The 15976-nt window shown below is 45.1% G+C and overlaps 2 protein-coding genes and 25 non-coding genes across 27 annotated transcripts in view; all 27 read right to left on the bottom strand.

Annotated features, from left to right (window-relative positions):
- Positions 1-15976, bottom strand: part of LOC142803787 (uncharacterized) — a 373950-nt gene that overhangs the window by 21196 nt on the left and 336778 nt on the right. The gene's annotated exons all lie outside the window — the stretch shown is intronic.
- TRNAY-GUA (transfer RNA tyrosine (anticodon GUA)) lies at positions 84-173 on the bottom strand. The gene is given in 2 exon segments: positions 84-119; positions 137-173. It is a non-coding gene; the product is annotated as a tRNA-Tyr (tRNA).
- TRNAY-GUA (transfer RNA tyrosine (anticodon GUA)) lies at positions 489-578 on the bottom strand. The gene is given in 2 exon segments: positions 489-524; positions 542-578. It is a non-coding gene; the product is annotated as a tRNA-Tyr (tRNA).
- On the bottom strand, positions 884-973 carry TRNAY-GUA (transfer RNA tyrosine (anticodon GUA)). Its single transcript is given in 2 exon segments — positions 884-919; positions 937-973. It is a non-coding gene; the product is annotated as a tRNA-Tyr (tRNA).
- TRNAY-GUA (transfer RNA tyrosine (anticodon GUA)) lies at positions 1282-1371 on the bottom strand. Its single transcript is given in 2 exon segments — positions 1282-1317; positions 1335-1371. It is a non-coding gene; the product is annotated as a tRNA-Tyr (tRNA).
- Positions 1687-1776, bottom strand: TRNAY-GUA (transfer RNA tyrosine (anticodon GUA)). Its single transcript is given in 2 exon segments — positions 1687-1722; positions 1740-1776. It is a non-coding gene; the product is annotated as a tRNA-Tyr (tRNA).
- On the bottom strand, positions 2087-2176 carry TRNAY-GUA (transfer RNA tyrosine (anticodon GUA)). The gene is given in 2 exon segments: positions 2087-2122; positions 2140-2176. It is a non-coding gene; the product is annotated as a tRNA-Tyr (tRNA).
- On the bottom strand, positions 2483-2572 carry TRNAY-GUA (transfer RNA tyrosine (anticodon GUA)). The gene is given in 2 exon segments: positions 2483-2518; positions 2536-2572. It is a non-coding gene; the product is annotated as a tRNA-Tyr (tRNA).
- On the bottom strand, positions 2883-2972 carry TRNAY-GUA (transfer RNA tyrosine (anticodon GUA)). Its single transcript is given in 2 exon segments — positions 2883-2918; positions 2936-2972. It is a non-coding gene; the product is annotated as a tRNA-Tyr (tRNA).
- Positions 3283-3372, bottom strand: TRNAY-GUA (transfer RNA tyrosine (anticodon GUA)). The gene is given in 2 exon segments: positions 3283-3318; positions 3336-3372. It is a non-coding gene; the product is annotated as a tRNA-Tyr (tRNA).
- TRNAY-GUA (transfer RNA tyrosine (anticodon GUA)) lies at positions 3687-3776 on the bottom strand. The gene is given in 2 exon segments: positions 3687-3722; positions 3740-3776. It is a non-coding gene; the product is annotated as a tRNA-Tyr (tRNA).
- TRNAY-GUA (transfer RNA tyrosine (anticodon GUA)) lies at positions 4486-4575 on the bottom strand. The gene is given in 2 exon segments: positions 4486-4521; positions 4539-4575. It is a non-coding gene; the product is annotated as a tRNA-Tyr (tRNA).
- Positions 4891-4980, bottom strand: TRNAY-GUA (transfer RNA tyrosine (anticodon GUA)). The gene is given in 2 exon segments: positions 4891-4926; positions 4944-4980. It is a non-coding gene; the product is annotated as a tRNA-Tyr (tRNA).
- TRNAY-GUA (transfer RNA tyrosine (anticodon GUA)) lies at positions 5296-5385 on the bottom strand. Its single transcript is given in 2 exon segments — positions 5296-5331; positions 5349-5385. It is a non-coding gene; the product is annotated as a tRNA-Tyr (tRNA).
- On the bottom strand, positions 5692-5781 carry TRNAY-GUA (transfer RNA tyrosine (anticodon GUA)). Its single transcript is given in 2 exon segments — positions 5692-5727; positions 5745-5781. It is a non-coding gene; the product is annotated as a tRNA-Tyr (tRNA).
- On the bottom strand, positions 6091-6180 carry TRNAY-GUA (transfer RNA tyrosine (anticodon GUA)). The gene is given in 2 exon segments: positions 6091-6126; positions 6144-6180. It is a non-coding gene; the product is annotated as a tRNA-Tyr (tRNA).
- Positions 6941-7030, bottom strand: TRNAY-GUA (transfer RNA tyrosine (anticodon GUA)). Its single transcript is given in 2 exon segments — positions 6941-6976; positions 6994-7030. It is a non-coding gene; the product is annotated as a tRNA-Tyr (tRNA).
- Positions 7341-7430, bottom strand: TRNAY-GUA (transfer RNA tyrosine (anticodon GUA)). The gene is given in 2 exon segments: positions 7341-7376; positions 7394-7430. It is a non-coding gene; the product is annotated as a tRNA-Tyr (tRNA).
- Positions 7746-7835, bottom strand: TRNAY-GUA (transfer RNA tyrosine (anticodon GUA)). Its single transcript is given in 2 exon segments — positions 7746-7781; positions 7799-7835. It is a non-coding gene; the product is annotated as a tRNA-Tyr (tRNA).
- TRNAY-GUA (transfer RNA tyrosine (anticodon GUA)) lies at positions 8146-8235 on the bottom strand. The gene is given in 2 exon segments: positions 8146-8181; positions 8199-8235. It is a non-coding gene; the product is annotated as a tRNA-Tyr (tRNA).
- TRNAY-GUA (transfer RNA tyrosine (anticodon GUA)) lies at positions 8551-8640 on the bottom strand. The gene is given in 2 exon segments: positions 8551-8586; positions 8604-8640. It is a non-coding gene; the product is annotated as a tRNA-Tyr (tRNA).
- On the bottom strand, positions 9746-9835 carry TRNAY-GUA (transfer RNA tyrosine (anticodon GUA)). The gene is given in 2 exon segments: positions 9746-9781; positions 9799-9835. It is a non-coding gene; the product is annotated as a tRNA-Tyr (tRNA).
- On the bottom strand, positions 10142-10231 carry TRNAY-GUA (transfer RNA tyrosine (anticodon GUA)). Its single transcript is given in 2 exon segments — positions 10142-10177; positions 10195-10231. It is a non-coding gene; the product is annotated as a tRNA-Tyr (tRNA).
- On the bottom strand, positions 10478-15952 carry LOC142803786 (uncharacterized). Its single transcript, XM_075889815.1, has one exon. The coding sequence runs from the start codon at positions 15658-15660 to the stop codon at positions 14329-14331; it is 1332 nt and encodes a 443-aa protein (XP_075745930.1). The 5' UTR covers positions 15661-15952; the 3' UTR covers positions 10478-14328.
- Positions 10547-10636, bottom strand: TRNAY-GUA (transfer RNA tyrosine (anticodon GUA)). The gene is given in 2 exon segments: positions 10547-10582; positions 10600-10636. It is a non-coding gene; the product is annotated as a tRNA-Tyr (tRNA).
- TRNAY-GUA (transfer RNA tyrosine (anticodon GUA)) lies at positions 10939-11028 on the bottom strand. The gene is given in 2 exon segments: positions 10939-10974; positions 10992-11028. It is a non-coding gene; the product is annotated as a tRNA-Tyr (tRNA).
- TRNAY-GUA (transfer RNA tyrosine (anticodon GUA)) lies at positions 15711-15800 on the bottom strand. The gene is given in 2 exon segments: positions 15711-15746; positions 15764-15800. It is a non-coding gene; the product is annotated as a tRNA-Tyr (tRNA).

Below are 15976 nucleotides of genomic sequence, written 5' to 3'. Positions count from 1 at the left end.
TATTTCACTTTATACAATATGCTGCTGCACATGTGGCAATAAATCACTAATTAAAACATAAAGAATACCACAAAAAAGCTTGCTCCGTCGAGCCGGATTCAAACCAGCGACCTATGGATGTACGCAGTTAAAACCTATACAGTCCACCGCTCTACCAACTGAGCAATCGACGGCACATGGCGGTACTACGATGCTGATTCATCCTTTATGCCGAAGGAATCGCAGGCAGTATAAAGGCTGACGATATAACGAGAACCATAAAGCTGCATGACATTTACTTACCCACCCTACCCACTCACGCGTATTTACCCCTGATGCTACTAAAACGGCGACGTTTCTGCGACCTTCCCAATCGTCTTGCATACGAACTTTGGGTGCCAGCACGCTTCGCGACGCGTATGACATGTTCTAATTCACTTTGTACGTTATGGTGCTGCACATGTGGCAAATAATCACTAATTAAAACATAAAGAATAAAAAAAGCTTGCTCCGTCGAGCCGGATTTGAACCAGCGACCTATGGATATCCGCAGTTGGAACCTCTACAGTCCACCGCTCTACCAACTGAGCTATCGACGGAAGATGGCGGTACCAAGGCGCTGATTCTTCCTGTATGCCGAAGGGATCGCAGGCAGAATTGAGGCTGACGAAATAACGAGAACCATGAAGCTGCATGACATTTACTTACCCACTCACGCGTATTTGCCCCTGATGCTAGTAAAACGGCGACGTTTCTGCAACCTTCGCAATCGTCTCGCATATAAACTTTGGGTGCTAGCACGCTTCGCGACGCGTATGACATGTTCTAATTCACTTTGTAGTTTATGGTGCTGCACATGTGGCAAAAATCACTAATTAAAACATAAAGAATAAAAAAAGCTTGCTCCGTCGAGCCGGATTCAAACCAGCGACCTATGGATATCCGCAGTTGGAACCTCTACAGTCCACCGCTCTACCAACTGAGCTGTCGACGGAAGATGGCCGTACCAAGGCGCTGATTCATCCTTTATGCCGAAGGGATCGCAGGCAGTATTGAGGCTGACGAAATAACGAGAACCATGAAGCTGCATGACTTTTAATTATCTTCTCACGCGTATTTACCCCCGATGCTAGTAAAATGGCGACGTTTCTACAACCTTCCCAATCGTCTCGCATATAAACTTTGGGTGCTAGCACACTTTGTGACGCGTATGACATGTTCTAATTCACTTTATACATTATGGTGCTGCACGTGGCAATAAATCACTAATTAAAACATAAAGAATACCACAAAAAAGCTTGTTCCGTCGAGCCGGATTCGAACCAGCGACCTATGGATGTACGCAGTTAAAACCTATACAGTCCACCGCTCTACCAACTGAGCTATCGACGGCACATGGCGGTACTACAATGCTGATTCATCCTTTATGCCGAAGGAATCGCAGGCAGTATAAAGGCTGACGATATAACGAGAACCATAAAGCTGCTTGACATTTACTTACCCACTCTACCCACTCAAGCGTATTTACCCCTGATGCTAGTAAAACGGCGACGTTTCTGCAACCTTCCCAATCGTCTCGCATATGAACTTCTGGTGCCAGCACACTTCGCGACGCGTATGACATGTTCTAATTCACTTTGTACGTTATGGTGCTGCACATGTGGCAATAAATCACTAATTAAAACATAAAGAATAAAAAAAGCTTGATCCGTCGAGCCGCATTTGAACCAGCGACCTATGGATATCCGCAGTTGGAACCTCTACAGTCCACCGCTCTACCAACTGAGCTATCGACGGAAGATGGCGGTACCAAGGCGCTGATTCTTCCTGTATGCCGAAGGGATCGCAGGCAGAATTGAGGCTGACGAAATAACGAGAACCACGAAGCTGCATGACATTTATTTACCTTTTCACGCGTATTTACCCCCGATGCTAGTAAAATGGCGACGTTTATACAACCTTCCCAATCGTCTCGCATATAAACTTTGGGTGCCAGCACACTTTGTGACGCGTATGACATGTTTTATTTCACTTTATACAATATGCTGCTGCACATGTGGCAATAAATCACTAATTAAAACATAAAGAATACCACAAAAAAGCTTGCTCCGTCGAGCCGGATTCAAACCAGCGACCTATGGATGTACGCAGTTAAAACCTATACAGTCCACCGCTCTACCAACTGAGCTATCGACGGCACATGGCGGTACTACAATGCTGATTCATCCTTTATGCCGAAGGAATCGCAGGCAGTATTGAGGCTGACGAAATAACGAGAACCATGAAGCTGCATGACATTTAATTATCTTCTCACGCGTATTTACCCCCGATGCTAGTAAAATGGCGACGTTTCTACAACCTTCCCAATCGTCTCGCATATAAACTTTGGGTGCTAGCACACTTCGCGACGCGTATGACATGTTCTAATTCACTTTGTACGTTATGGTGCTGCACATGTGGCAATAAATCACTAATTAAAACATAAAGAATAAAGACAGCTTGCTACGTCAAGCCGGATTCGAACCAGCGACCTATGGATATCCGCAGTTGGAACCTCTACAGTCCACCACTCTACCAACTGAGCTATCGACGGAAGACGGCAGTACCAAGGCGCTGATTCATCCTTTATGCCGAAGGGATCGCAGGCAGTATTGAGGCTGACGAAATAACGAGAACCATGAAGGTGCATGACATTTAATTACCTTCTCACGCGTATTTACCCCCGATGCTAGTAAAATGGCGACGTTTCTACAACCTTCCCAATCGTCTCGAATATAAACTTTGGGTGCCAGCACACTTTGTGACGCGTATGACATATTCTAATTCATTTTATACATTATGGTGCTGCACATGTGGCAATAAATCACTAATTAAAACATAAAGAATACTACAAAAAAGCTTGCTCCGTCAAGCCAGATTCGAACCAGCGACCTATGGATGTACGCAGTTAAAACCTATACAGTCCACCGCTCTACCAACTGAGCTATCGACGGCAGATGGCGGTACTCCGGCGCTGATTCATCCTTTATGCCGAAGGAATTGCAGGCAGTATAAAGGCTGATGATATAACGAGAACCATGAAGCTGCATGACATTTGCTTACCCACTCACGCGTATTTATCCCCGATGCTAGTAAAACTGCGACGTTTCTGCAACCTTCCCAATCGTCTCGCATATAAACTTTGGGTGCCAGCACACTTCGCGACACGTATGACATGTTCTAATTCACTTGGTACATTGTGGTGCTGCACATGTGGCAATAAATCACTAATTAAAACATAAAGAATACCACAAAAAAGCTTGCTCCGTCGAGCCGGATTCAAACCAGCGACCTATGGATGTACGCAGTTAGAACCTATACAGTCCACCGCTCTACCAACTGAGCTATCGACGGCACATGGCGGTACTACGATGCTGATTCATCCTTTATGCCGAAGGAATCGCAAGCAGTATAAAGGCTGACGATATAACGAGAACCATAAAGCTGCATGACATTTACTTACCCACCCTACCCACTCACGCGTATTTCCCCTGATGCTACTAAAACGGCGACGTTTCTGCGACCTTCCCAATCGTCTTGCATATGAACTTTGGGTGCCAGCACACTTCGCGACGCGTATGACATGTTCTAATTCACTTTGTACGTTATGGTGCTGCACATGTGGCAATTAATCACTAATTAAAACATAAAGAATAAAAAAAGCTTGCTCCGTCGAGCCGGATTCGAACCAGCGACCTATGGATATCCGCAGTTGGAGCCTCTACAGTCCACCGCTCTACCAACTGAGTTATCGACGGAAGATGGCGGTACCAAGGCGCTGATTCATCCTTTATGCCGAAGGGATCGCAGGCAGTATTGAGGCTGACGAAATAACGAGAACCATGAAGGTGCATGACATTTATTTACCTTCTCACGCGCATTGACCCCCGATGCTAGTAAAATGGCCACGTTTCTACAACCTTCCCAATCGTCTCGCGTATAAACTTTGGGTGCCAGCACACTTTGTGACGCGTATTACATGTTCTAATTCACTTTATACATTATGGTGCTGCACATGTGGCAATAAATCACTAATTAAAACGTAAAGAATACTACAGAAAAGCTTGCTCCATCGAGCCAGATTCGAACCAGTGACCTATGGATGTACGCAGTTAAAACCTATACCGTCCACCGCTCTACCAACTGAGCTATCGACGGCAGATGGCGGTACTCCGGCGCTGATTCATCCTTTATGCCGAAGGAATCGCAGGCAGTATAAAGGCTGACGATATAACGAGAACCATGAAGCTGCATGACATTTATTACCTTTTCACGCGTATTTACCCCCGATGCTAGTAAAATGGCGACGTTTATACAACCTTCCCAATCGTCTCGCATATAAACTTTGGGTGCCAGCACACTTTGTGACGCGTATGACATGTTTTATTTCACTTTATACATTATGCTGCTGCACATGTGGCGATAAATCACTAATTAAAACATAAGGAATACCACAAAAAAGCTTGCTCCGTCGAGCCGGATTCAAACCAGCGACCTATGGATGTACGCAGTTAAAACCTATACTGTCCACCGCTCTACCAACTGAGCTATCGACGGCACATGGCGGTACTACGACGCTGATTCATCCTTTATGCCGAAGCAATCGCAGGCAGTATAAAGGCTGACGATATAACGAGAACCATGAAGCTTCATGACATTTACTTACCCACTCTACCCACTCAAGCGTATTTACCCCTGATGCTAGTAAAACGGCGACGTTTCTGCAACCTTCCCAATCGTCTCGCATATGAACTTCTGGTGCCAGCACACTTCGCGACGCGTATGACATGTTCTAATTCACTTTGTACGTTATGGTGCTGCACATGTGGCAATTAATCACAAATTAAAACATAAAGAATAAAAAAAGCTTGCTCCGTCGAGCCGGATTTGAACCAGCGACCTATGGATATCCGCAGTTGGAGCCTCTACAGTCCACCGCTCTACCAACTGAGCTATCGACGGCACATGGCGGTACTACAATGCTGCTTCATCCTTTATGCCGAAGGAATCGCAGGCAGTATAAAGGCTGACGATATAACGAGAACCATAAAGCTGCATGACATTTACTTACCCACCCTACCCACTCACGCGTATTTACCCCTGATGCTACTAAAACGGCGACGTTTCTGCGACCTTCCCAATCGTCTTGCATACGAACTTTGGGTGCCAGCACGCTTCGCGACGCGTATGACATGTTTTAATTCACTTTGTACGTTATGGTGCTGCACATGTGGCAATTAATCACTAATTAAAACATAAAGAATAAAAAAAGCTTGCTCCGTCGAGCCGGATTTGAACCAGCGACCTGTGGATATCCGCAAATGGAGCCTCTACAGTCCACCGCAATACCAACTGAGCTATCGACGGAAGATGGCGGTACCAAGGCGCTGATTCATCCTTTATGCCGAAGGGATCGCAGGCAGTATTGAGGCTGACGAAATAACGAGAACCATGAAGCTGCATGACATTTACTTACCCACTCACGCGTATTTACCCCTGATGCTAGTAAAACGGCGACGTTTCTGCAACCTTCCCAATCGTCTCGCATATAAACTTTGGGTGCTAGCACACTTCGCGACGCGTATGACATGTTCTAATTCACTTTGTAGTTTATGGTGCTGCACATGTGGCAATAAATCACTAATTAAAACATAAAGAATAAAAAAAGCTTGCTCCGTCGAGCCGGATTCAAACCAGCGACCTATGGATATCCGCAGTTGGAACCTCTACAGTCCACCGCTCTACCAACTGAGCTGTCGACGGAAGACGGCGGTACCAAGGCGCTGATTCATCCTTTATGCCGAAGGGATCGCAGGCAGTATTGAGGCTGACGATATAACGAGAACCATGAAGCTGCATGACATTTAATTACCTTTTCACGCGTATTTACCCCCGATGCTAGTAAAATGGTGACGTTTATACAACCTTCCCAATCGTCTCGCATATAAACTTTTGGTGCCAGCACACTTTGTGACGGGTATGACATGTTTTATTTCACTTTATACATTATGGTGCTGCACATGTGGCAATAAATCACTAATTAAAACATAAAGAATACCACAAAAAGCTTGCTCCGTCGAGCCGGATTCGAACCAGCGACCTATGGATGTGCGCAATTGGAACCTCTACAGTCCACCGTTCTACCAACTGAGCTATCGACGGAAGATGACAGTACCACGGCGCTGATTCATCTTTGAGCTATCGACGGAAGATGGCCGTATCAAGGCGCTGATTCATCCTTTATGCCGAAGGGATCGCAGGCAGTATTGAGGCTGACGAAATAACGAGAACCACGAAGCTGCATGACATTTATTTACCTTCCCACGCGTAATGACCCCAGATGCTAGTAAAATGGCGACGTTTATACAACCTTCCCAATCGTCTCGCATATAAACTTTGGGTGCCAGCACACTTTGTGACGCGTATGACATGTTTTATTTCACTTTATACATTATGCTGCTGCACATGTGGCGATAAATCACTAATTAAAACATAAAGAATACCACAAAAAAGCTTGCTCTGTCGAGCCGGATTCAAACCAGCGACCTATGGATGTACGCAGTTAAAACCTATACTGTCCACCGCTCTACCAACTGGGCTATCGACGGCACATGACGGTACTACGACGCTGATTCATCCTTTATGCCGAAGCAATCGCAGGCAGTATAAAGGCTGACGATATAACGAGAACCATGAAGCTTCATGACATTTACTTACCCACTCTACCCACTCAAGCGTATAACCCCTGATGCTAGTAAAACGGCGACGTTTCTGCAACCTTCCCAATCGTCTCGCATATGAACTTCATGTGCCAGCACACTTCGCGACGCGTATGACATGTTCTAATTCACTTTGTACGTTATGGTGCTGCACATGTGGCAATAAATCACTAATTAAAACATAAAGAATAAAAAAAGCTTGATCCGTCGAGCTGCATTTGAACCAGCGACCTATGGATATCCGCAGTTGGAACCTCTACAGTCCACCGCTCTACCAACTGAGCTATCGACGGAAGATGGCGGTACCAAGGCGCTGATTCTTCCTGTATGCCGTAGGGATCGCAGGCAGAATTGAGGCTGACGAAATAACGAGAACCACGAAGCTGCATGACATTTAATTACCTTTTCACGCGTATTTACCCCCGATGCTAGTAAAATGGCGACGTTTATACAACCTTCCCAATCGTCTCGCATATAAACTTTGGGTGCCAGCACACTTTGTGACGCGTATGACATGTTTTATTTCACTTTATACAATATGCTGCTGCACATGTGGCAATAAATCACTAATTAAAACATAAAGAATACCACAAAAAAGCTTGCTCCGTCGAGCCGGATTCAAACCAGCGACCTATGGATGTACGCAGTTAAAACCTATACAGTCCACCGCTCTACCAACTGAGCTATCGACGGCACATGGCGGTAGTACGATGCTGATTCATCCTTTATGCCGAAGGAATCGCAGGCAGTATAAAGGCTGACGATATAACGAGAACCATAAAGCTGCATGACATTTACTTACCCACTCTACCCACTCAAGCGTATTTACCCCTGATGCTAGTAAAACGGCGACGTTTCTGCAACCTTCCCAATCGTCTCGCATATGAACTTCTGGTGCCAGCACACTTCGCGACGCGTATGACATGTTCTAATTCACTTTGTACCTTATGGGTCTGCACATGTGGCAATAAATCACTAATTAAAACATAAAGAATAAAAAAAGCTTGATCCGTCGAGCCGCATTTGAACCAGCGACCTATGGATATCCGCAGTTGGAACCTCTACAGTCCACCGCTCTACCAACTGAGCTATCGACGGAAGATGGCGGTACCAAGGCGCTGATTCTTCCTGTATGCCGAAGGGATCGCAGGCAGAATTGAGGCTGACGAAATAACGAGAACCACGAAGCTGCATGACATTTAATTACCTTTTCACGCGTATTTACCCCCGATGCTAGTAAAATGGCGACGTTTATACAACCTTCCCAATCGTCTCGCATATAAACTTTGGGTGCCAGCACACTTTGTGACGCGTATGACATGTTTTATTTCACTTTATACAATATACTGCTGCACATGTGGCAATAAATCACTAATTAAAACATAAAGAATACCACAAAAAAGCTTGCTCCGTCGAGCCGGATTCAAACCAGCGACCTATGGATGTACGCAGTTAAAACCTATACTGTCCACCGCTCTACCAACTGAGCTATCGACGGCACATGGCGGTACTACGACGCTGATTCATCCTTTATGCCGAAGCAATCGCAGGCAGTATAAAGGCTGACGATATAACGAGAACCATGAAGCTTCATGACATTTACTTACCCACTCTACCCACTCAAGCGTATTTACCCCTGATGCTAGTAAAACGGCGACGTTTCTGCAACCTTCCCAATCGTCTCGCATATAAACTTTGGGTGCCAGCACACTTCGCGACGCGTATGACATGTTCTAATTCACTTGGTACATTATGGTGCTGCACATGTGGCAATAAATCACTAATTAAAACATAATGAATAAAAAAAGTTTGCTCCGTCGAGCCGGACTCGAACCAGCGACCTATTGATGTCCGCAGTTGGAAGCTCTACAGTCCACCGCTCTTCCAACTGAGCTATCGACGGAAGATGGCCGTACCAAGGCGCTGATTCATCCTTTATGCCGAAGGGATCGCAGGCAGTATTGAGGCTGACGAAATAACGAGAACCATGAAGGTGCATGACATTTATTTACCTTCTCACGCGTATTTACCCCCGATGCTAGTAAAATGGCGACGTTTCTACAACCTTCCCAATCGTCTCGCATATAAACTTTGGGTGCCAGCACACTTTGTGACGCGTATGACATGTTCTAATTCAATTTATACATAATGGTGCTGCACATGTGGCAATAAATCACTAATTAAAACATAAAGAATACTACAAAAAAGTTTGCTCTGTCGCGCCAGATTCGAACCAGCGACCTATGGATGTACGCAGTTAAAACCTATACAGTTCACCGCTCTACCAACTGAGCTATCAACGGCAGATGGCGGTACTCCGGCACTGATTCATCCTTTATGCCGAAGGAATTGCAGGCAGTATTGAGGCTGACGAAATAACGAGAACCCTAAAGCTGCATTACATTTAATTAACCACTCACGCGTATTTACCCCCGATGCTAGTAAAACTGCGACGTTTCTGCAACCTTACCAATCGTCTCGCATATAAACTTTGGGTGCCAGCACACTTTGTGAAGCGTATGACATGTTCTAATTCACTTTATACATTATGGTGCTGCACATGTGGCAATAAATCACTAATAAAACATGAAGAAAAAAATATAAAAGATTGCTCCGTTGAGCCGGATTCGAACCAGCGACCTATGAATGTCCACAGTTGAAACCTCTACATTCCACTGCTCTACCAACTGAGCTATCGATGGAAGAAGTCGGTACCACGGCGCTGATTCATCCTTTATGTCGAAGGAATTGCAGGCAGTATTGAGGCTGACGAAATAACGAGAACCATAAAGCTGCATGACATTTAATTAACCACTCACGCGTATTTACCCCCGATGCTAGTAAAACTGCGACGTTTCTGCAACCTTCCCAATCGTCTCGCGTATAAACTTTGGGTGCCAGCACATTTCGCGATACGTATGACATGTTCTAATTCACTTGGTACATTATGGTGCTGCACATGTGGCAATTTTTCACTAATTAAAACATTAAGAATAAAAAAAGCTTGCTCCGTCGAGCCGATTTCGAACCAGCGACCTATGGATGTCCGCAATGGTAACCTCTACAGTCCACCGCTCTACCAACTGAGCTATCGACGGAAGATGGCGGTACTACGGTGCTGATTCATCCTTTATGCCCAAGGAATCGCAGGCTTTATAGAGGCTGACGAAATAACGAGAACCATGAAATTGCATGACATTTACTTACCCACTCACGCGTATTTACCCCCGATGCTAGTAAAATGGCGACGTTTCAACAACCTTCCCAATCGTCTCGCATAAAAACTTTGGGTGGCAGCACACTTTGTGACGCGTATGACTTGTTCTAATTCACTTCATACATTATGGTGCTGCACATGTGGCAATTAATCACAAATTAAAACATAAAGAATAAAAAAAGCTTGCTCCGTCGAGCCGGATTTGAACCAGCGACCTATGGATATCCGCAGTTGGAGCCTCTACAGTCCACCGCTCTACCAACTGAGCTATCGACGGCACATGGCGGTACTACAATGCTGCTTCATCCTTTATGCCGAAGGAATCGCAGGCAGTATAAAGGCTGACGATATAACGAGAACCATAAAGCTGCATGACATTTACTTACCCACCCTACCCACTCACGCGTATTTACCCCTGATGCTACTAAAACGGCGACGTTTCTGCGACCTTCCCAATCGTCTTGCATACGAACTTTATGTGCCAGCACGCTTCGCGACGCGTATGACATGTTTTAATTCACTTTGTACGTTATGGTGCTGCACATGTGGCAATTAATCACTAATTAAAACATAAAGAATAAAAAAAGCTTGCTCCGTCGAGCCGGATTTGAACCAGCGACCTGTGGATATCCGCAAATGGAGCCTCTACAGTCCACCGCTCTACCAACTGAGCTATCGACGGAAGATGGCGGTACCAAGGCGCTGATTCATCCTTTATGCCGAAGGGATCGCAGGCAGTATTGAGGCTGACGAAATAACGAGAACCATGAAGCTGCATGACATTTACTTACCCACTCACGCGTATTTACCCCTGATGCTAGTAAAACGGCGACGTTTCTGCAACCTTCCCAATCGTCTCGCATATAAACTTTGGGTGCTAGCACACTTCGCGACGCGTATGACATGTTCTAATTCACTTTGTAGTTTATGGTGCTGCACATGTGGCAATAAATCACTAAAACATAAAGAATAAAAAAAGCTTGCTCCGTCGAGCCGGATTCAAACCAGCGACCTATGGATATCCGCAGTTGGAACCTCTACAGTCCACCGCTCTACCAACTGAGCTGTCGACGGAAGACGGCGGTACCAAGGCGCTGATTCATCCTTTATGCCGAAGGGATCGCAGGCAGTATTGAGGCTGACGATATAACGAGAACCATGAAGCTGCATGACATTTAATTACCTTTTCACGCGTATTTACCCCCGATGCTAGTAAAATGGCGACGTTTATACAACCTTCCCAATCGTCTCGCATATAAACTTTGGGTGCCAGCACACTTTGTGACGGGTATGACATGTTTTATTTCACTTTATACATTATGGTCAGTCAGTCAGTCAGTTTATTTTCCTTAAAGACCCCCAATGGGGGTATTACATAAGGGGTGGGAATAATATTTAACAAACGTAATCAATACATGGGTTTCAACTATATACATTTCTTCATATTACAAGGAAATATGCATGTACAATAAATAACACACGTAACCAACATGTAATTCAAAAAAGCACTTAAAGGTTATTTGTTAGAAGATGGTCAGTGACATGTTGTGCAAAAGAAGATGGACATATTATGTCGACAATGGAAAAAGGGAGGTCGTTCCAGTCTTTTGCTGTGCGGGAAAAAAATGACGCGAGAAATGTTGATGTTCGAGCGCGCATTAATGAAACCTGCTGCGTGTGGCTTGTCCTGGCTGATATGCGTGTTGCGGGTTTGATGTAAGATGGTTGATGCAGGATTGAACTGTGAAAAAATTTATGGTAAAGACAAAGAGAAGAAATGCGCCGACGAAGAGCGAGCGATGGAAGATTGGATAGTAATTTTAGTGATGTGACGCTGATGTCGTATGAATACGAAGAATGAATGAAGCGAGCTGCACGGTTTTGAACTGATTCTAGAGCGCAGATGAGGTATGCTTGGTGCGGGTCCCAGATGGCGGATGCGTATTCCAATTTCGGTCGCACTAGTGATGTGTAGGCAAGTAATCTTACTTGCATTGGAGCACTTTTGAGGTGACGTTTTAAAAAGCCTAAGGTTTTGTTAGACGATGAAATGATGTTTTGGACATGCGTACGCCAGATCAGATCGCTAGTCACGGTGACACCTAGGTATTTATAAGAGTTAGTCAGTTCTAGGGGTAAGCTGTTGATTGTGTACGGAAACATGAGCGGATTATTGCTACGCGTAAATGACATAGTTTTGCATTTATTTACGTTTAGTGTCATTAACCAAGTGGTACACCATTTCGAAACGTTAGTAAGATCGTTCTCTAAGGTTAACTGGTCAGAGGTGTTTAGTATTGTGCGGTAGACAACGCAGTCATCTGCGAACATACGTATATTACTGGTTACATGCAAAGGTAAGTCGTTAATATAGATTAAAAATAGTAGCGGGCCAAGGACGGAGCCTTGAGGGACACCTGATGTTACTGGGATGGCAGTAGACAGGTGGTTATTTACAGCGACGCGTTGTGATCGATTAGTAAGGAACTCTATTATCCATTTTATGACGGTGGGATGTAAATTTAGTTGGGAAAGTTTAGCGAACAATCGTTGATGAGGCACCTTATCGAATGCTTTAGCATAATCAAGAAAAACGGCATCAGTTTGCACGTTAACGTCGAGGTTAGTATGAATGTCATGCAAGAAGGCTGCCAGCTGTGTTTCACACGACAACCCCTTGCGGAAGCCGTGTTGTGAAGGGTGAAAAAAATTATTGCTGTCGAGAAAATTCATTATGTGGGAGTAGATGACATGCTCCATGATCTTGCAGGGGACGCTTGTTAGGGAGATGGGGCGATAGTTAAGTGGAGAGTTTCTATCGCCTGATTTGAAGACCGGAACGACCTTCCCTATCTTCCAGTCACATGGGATGATTCCTGAGGAAAGGGACTGGGAAAATATTAGAGCAAGAAAAAGCGAAGCACTCTCTTTAACATTTTTTAGAATTTTGGAATTGATACCATCCATGCCCGCAGAGGATGACAATTTCATTTTTTCTATTATAGACAATATTCCATTTGCGCAGAAATTGATTGCTGGCATGTCATGATTACAATTAAAGCCAAGTGAAGGTATGCGGGAGTGTATGCTTGGTTCATCAGTAAAAACTGTAGCAAAAGAAGCGTTGAATAGATTCGCACATTCCCCGTCAGTAATAGCTTCACCAGATTCAAGGGTTAGTACAGTGTCACGCGGTTTGTCAGCCTTAAGTGTTTTCCAGAACTGTCTGGGATTAGTCTGCAGTAGCTTGGGTAGGTCTGTGTTATAGAAGAAGTTTTTTGCTTTGCGCAGGGCTAAAAGATAATTGCGGTCAGCCTCATAGTACCTATCCCATACACTCGGTTGACCTGCACGTTTGGCAGATCGGAATAAACGTTTCTTTTTATTTTCAAGGCGTTTTAGATTTTTAGTAAACCAGGGTTTGTTGCAGGTGCTTGTGAAGGTGACTTTAGGTATGAATTTATCGGTTAGCTCCGTCAGTTTACCGATAAAGCGGGTCCAATTCGTATCTACTGTGTGTTGATGTAAAGTTGCTTGGAAAGTGTGGAAGAATGCGCTAAGAGCTTCGTTTATTGTTTCGTAATCCCCTCTGTCATATAGATGGATCGTTTTTTTGTAGGTTTCTCGTTTAAGCGGTTGAAAAGAAAAAGTGGCGTGAATTATCTTATGGTCACTGATTTCGGGTAGATAGTGAATGCGTGACAGGCTTTCAGGATTGTTGGTTAGTATCAGATCCAGGACACTGGCTGTATCTTGCGATACACGTGTTGGCTCTGTGACTAGCTGGGTCATGTTGAAGTTTAGGCAAATATCAAGAAACGCATTAGCTTCACCTACACCCGTAGATGAATGCACATTGCTGGTGCGCCATTCTATTTGTGGGAAGTTAAAATCACCGAATAAAAGTACGTGCGCGTTTGGATGAGCAGACGTGAGCTGGCACATGGCCTGATTAAGTTGGTTGCTAAAATTGGAACTAGCACGGGGTGGTCGGTAGCAAACGCCCAGTACAACGGACTGAGGATGTGCCTTAATAAGTACCCAGAGCATTTCTAGCTCTGTTTTAATATGTACGACTGAGCAAGATAATTGCTCGTGAACAGCAATGAGTACACCGCCACCACGAGTAGATGCGCGGTTATTCCTGTACAACTGGAAGTTTGGTAATTCTGACAGAACTTCGTCATCACGGATGTCATCAGTTAACCACGTTTCGGTAAGTAATAGCACATTGCTTTCAGAGGATGATACAGTGCTAGATATAAGTTCCCGTTTGGGTAGGAAACTGCGAATGTTAGTGTAAATAACAGAAAGTGAAAGAGTTTTGCTAGTAACCGCAACAGCGGTCGTTTTTTTTTCCCGGTGGCTTGATTGCTACGATAGTTCTTTGACGGTGTTTGATTCGGCGTCGAAAATGTAGCGCTTCTGATTCATGTGCAGTGTTTTGAAGTGCATTGAAAATGGCTTGTTGTTACTTCTCGCAAAAGCAATTAGTTGTTTTCTAGCATTTTGGACTGAGCGTGAGAAGTCTTCACCTATGCCGTAACTTGTCCCCTTAAGCTTGCGACCATTCGATAATATTGCAGTTTTTGTCTTGTGCAGAGCAATCTTCACGATTATGGGCCGGGAGCGTTCAGGTGAATGTCGACCGAGACGATGCGCGCGTTCGATATCTCTTGGTTCTAAGTGAACCTGTAGGTTGTCCCGGCAAAGATTCATTACCAGCCGCTCCGATTCAGAAAATGTTTCAGATGCGGAAGGGTCCGGGATACCGTAAAATATTAGGTTGTTCCGCCTTGAGCGATTTTCAGCGTCATCAATACGGGCTTCTAGTGCAAAGATTCTGCAGGAGGTCTGCTCCGTGTTAACGCGCAGGACTTCTATTTCTTTTCGAAGTGGTACCAGAGACTGATAATGACTTTCAAGGTCTGATAATCTTTTGTTCAGTTCGCCAATTGTTTTATCGGTGTTACCGAGCTGAGACTTCAAGCCCTGTACTTCTGCAATTAGTTGTGTTTGACCTGTAGATAGCTTACGCAATTCAGCAAGAAGGTTCTCAGAGATATTTGAAGGGCCAGGGTTAGTTTCAACATCTCCAGCTAGAATTAGTAGTGCACGAATTACATGGACACACTCGGCAATAATAACCATACAGCAATGCGGGCTTGGCAGCTGTACCAGAAAGTAATTACCAGATCTTTTCGAAAAGACAACGTAGGGCTCACCAACCTGCATAGCGGGAGCGAATTGATTAGTGATCCGTGCAGTGGCACAGACACCAAGCCCACAGCGCTCCGTTGAAGGTCCTTGTTCTTTTATAGGTGTCGGGCTCGTGGATGTCGATGATGATGCAACCGTCCAGGCTTGGTTGAGCTCAGCTGCCCAGAGTCCCTCTTCTGGTCGAGCCAGGCATTTGACGATAGGCAGAGGGCATGCGCTGCCTTCGTCGCTTCCAGGACAGCTGAAGCCATGTTCCGCCGGCGCTACCGCATGCGCAAGCGCAGGTAGCAGCAGATGAGCGATGACGTAACGGACCATCTGCATAGCGGGAGCGAATTGATTAGTGATCCGTGCAGTGGCACAGACACCAAGCCCACAGCGCTCCGTTGAAGGTCCTTGTTCTTTTATAGGTGTCGGGCTCGTGGATGTCGATGATGATGCAACCGTCCAGGCTTGGTTGAGCTCAGCTGCCCAGAGTCTGCACATGTGGCAATAAATCACTAATTAAAACATAAAGAATACCACAAAAAGCTTGCTCCGTCGAGCCGGATTCGAACCAGCGACCTATGGATGTGCGCAATTGGAACCTCTACAGTCCACCGTTCTACCAACTGAGCTATCGACGGAAGATGACAGTACCACGGCGCTGATTCATCTTTGAGCTATCGACGGAAGATGGCCGTATCAAGGCGCTGATTCATCCTTTATGCCGAAGGGATCGCAGGCAGTATTGAGGCTGACGAAATAACGAGAACCACGAAGCTGCATGACATTTATTTACCTTCCCACGCGTATTGACCCC

The sequence above is a fragment of the Rhipicephalus microplus genome, chromosome 3 (assembly GCF_043290135.1).
Source record: "Rhipicephalus microplus isolate Deutch F79 chromosome 3, USDA_Rmic, whole genome shotgun sequence".
Taxonomy (NCBI): domain Eukaryota; kingdom Metazoa; phylum Arthropoda; class Arachnida; order Ixodida; family Ixodidae; genus Rhipicephalus; species Rhipicephalus microplus.
Note: the sequence above shows the minus strand (reverse complement) of the source record. Positions and strands in the feature narration are given on the sequence as shown.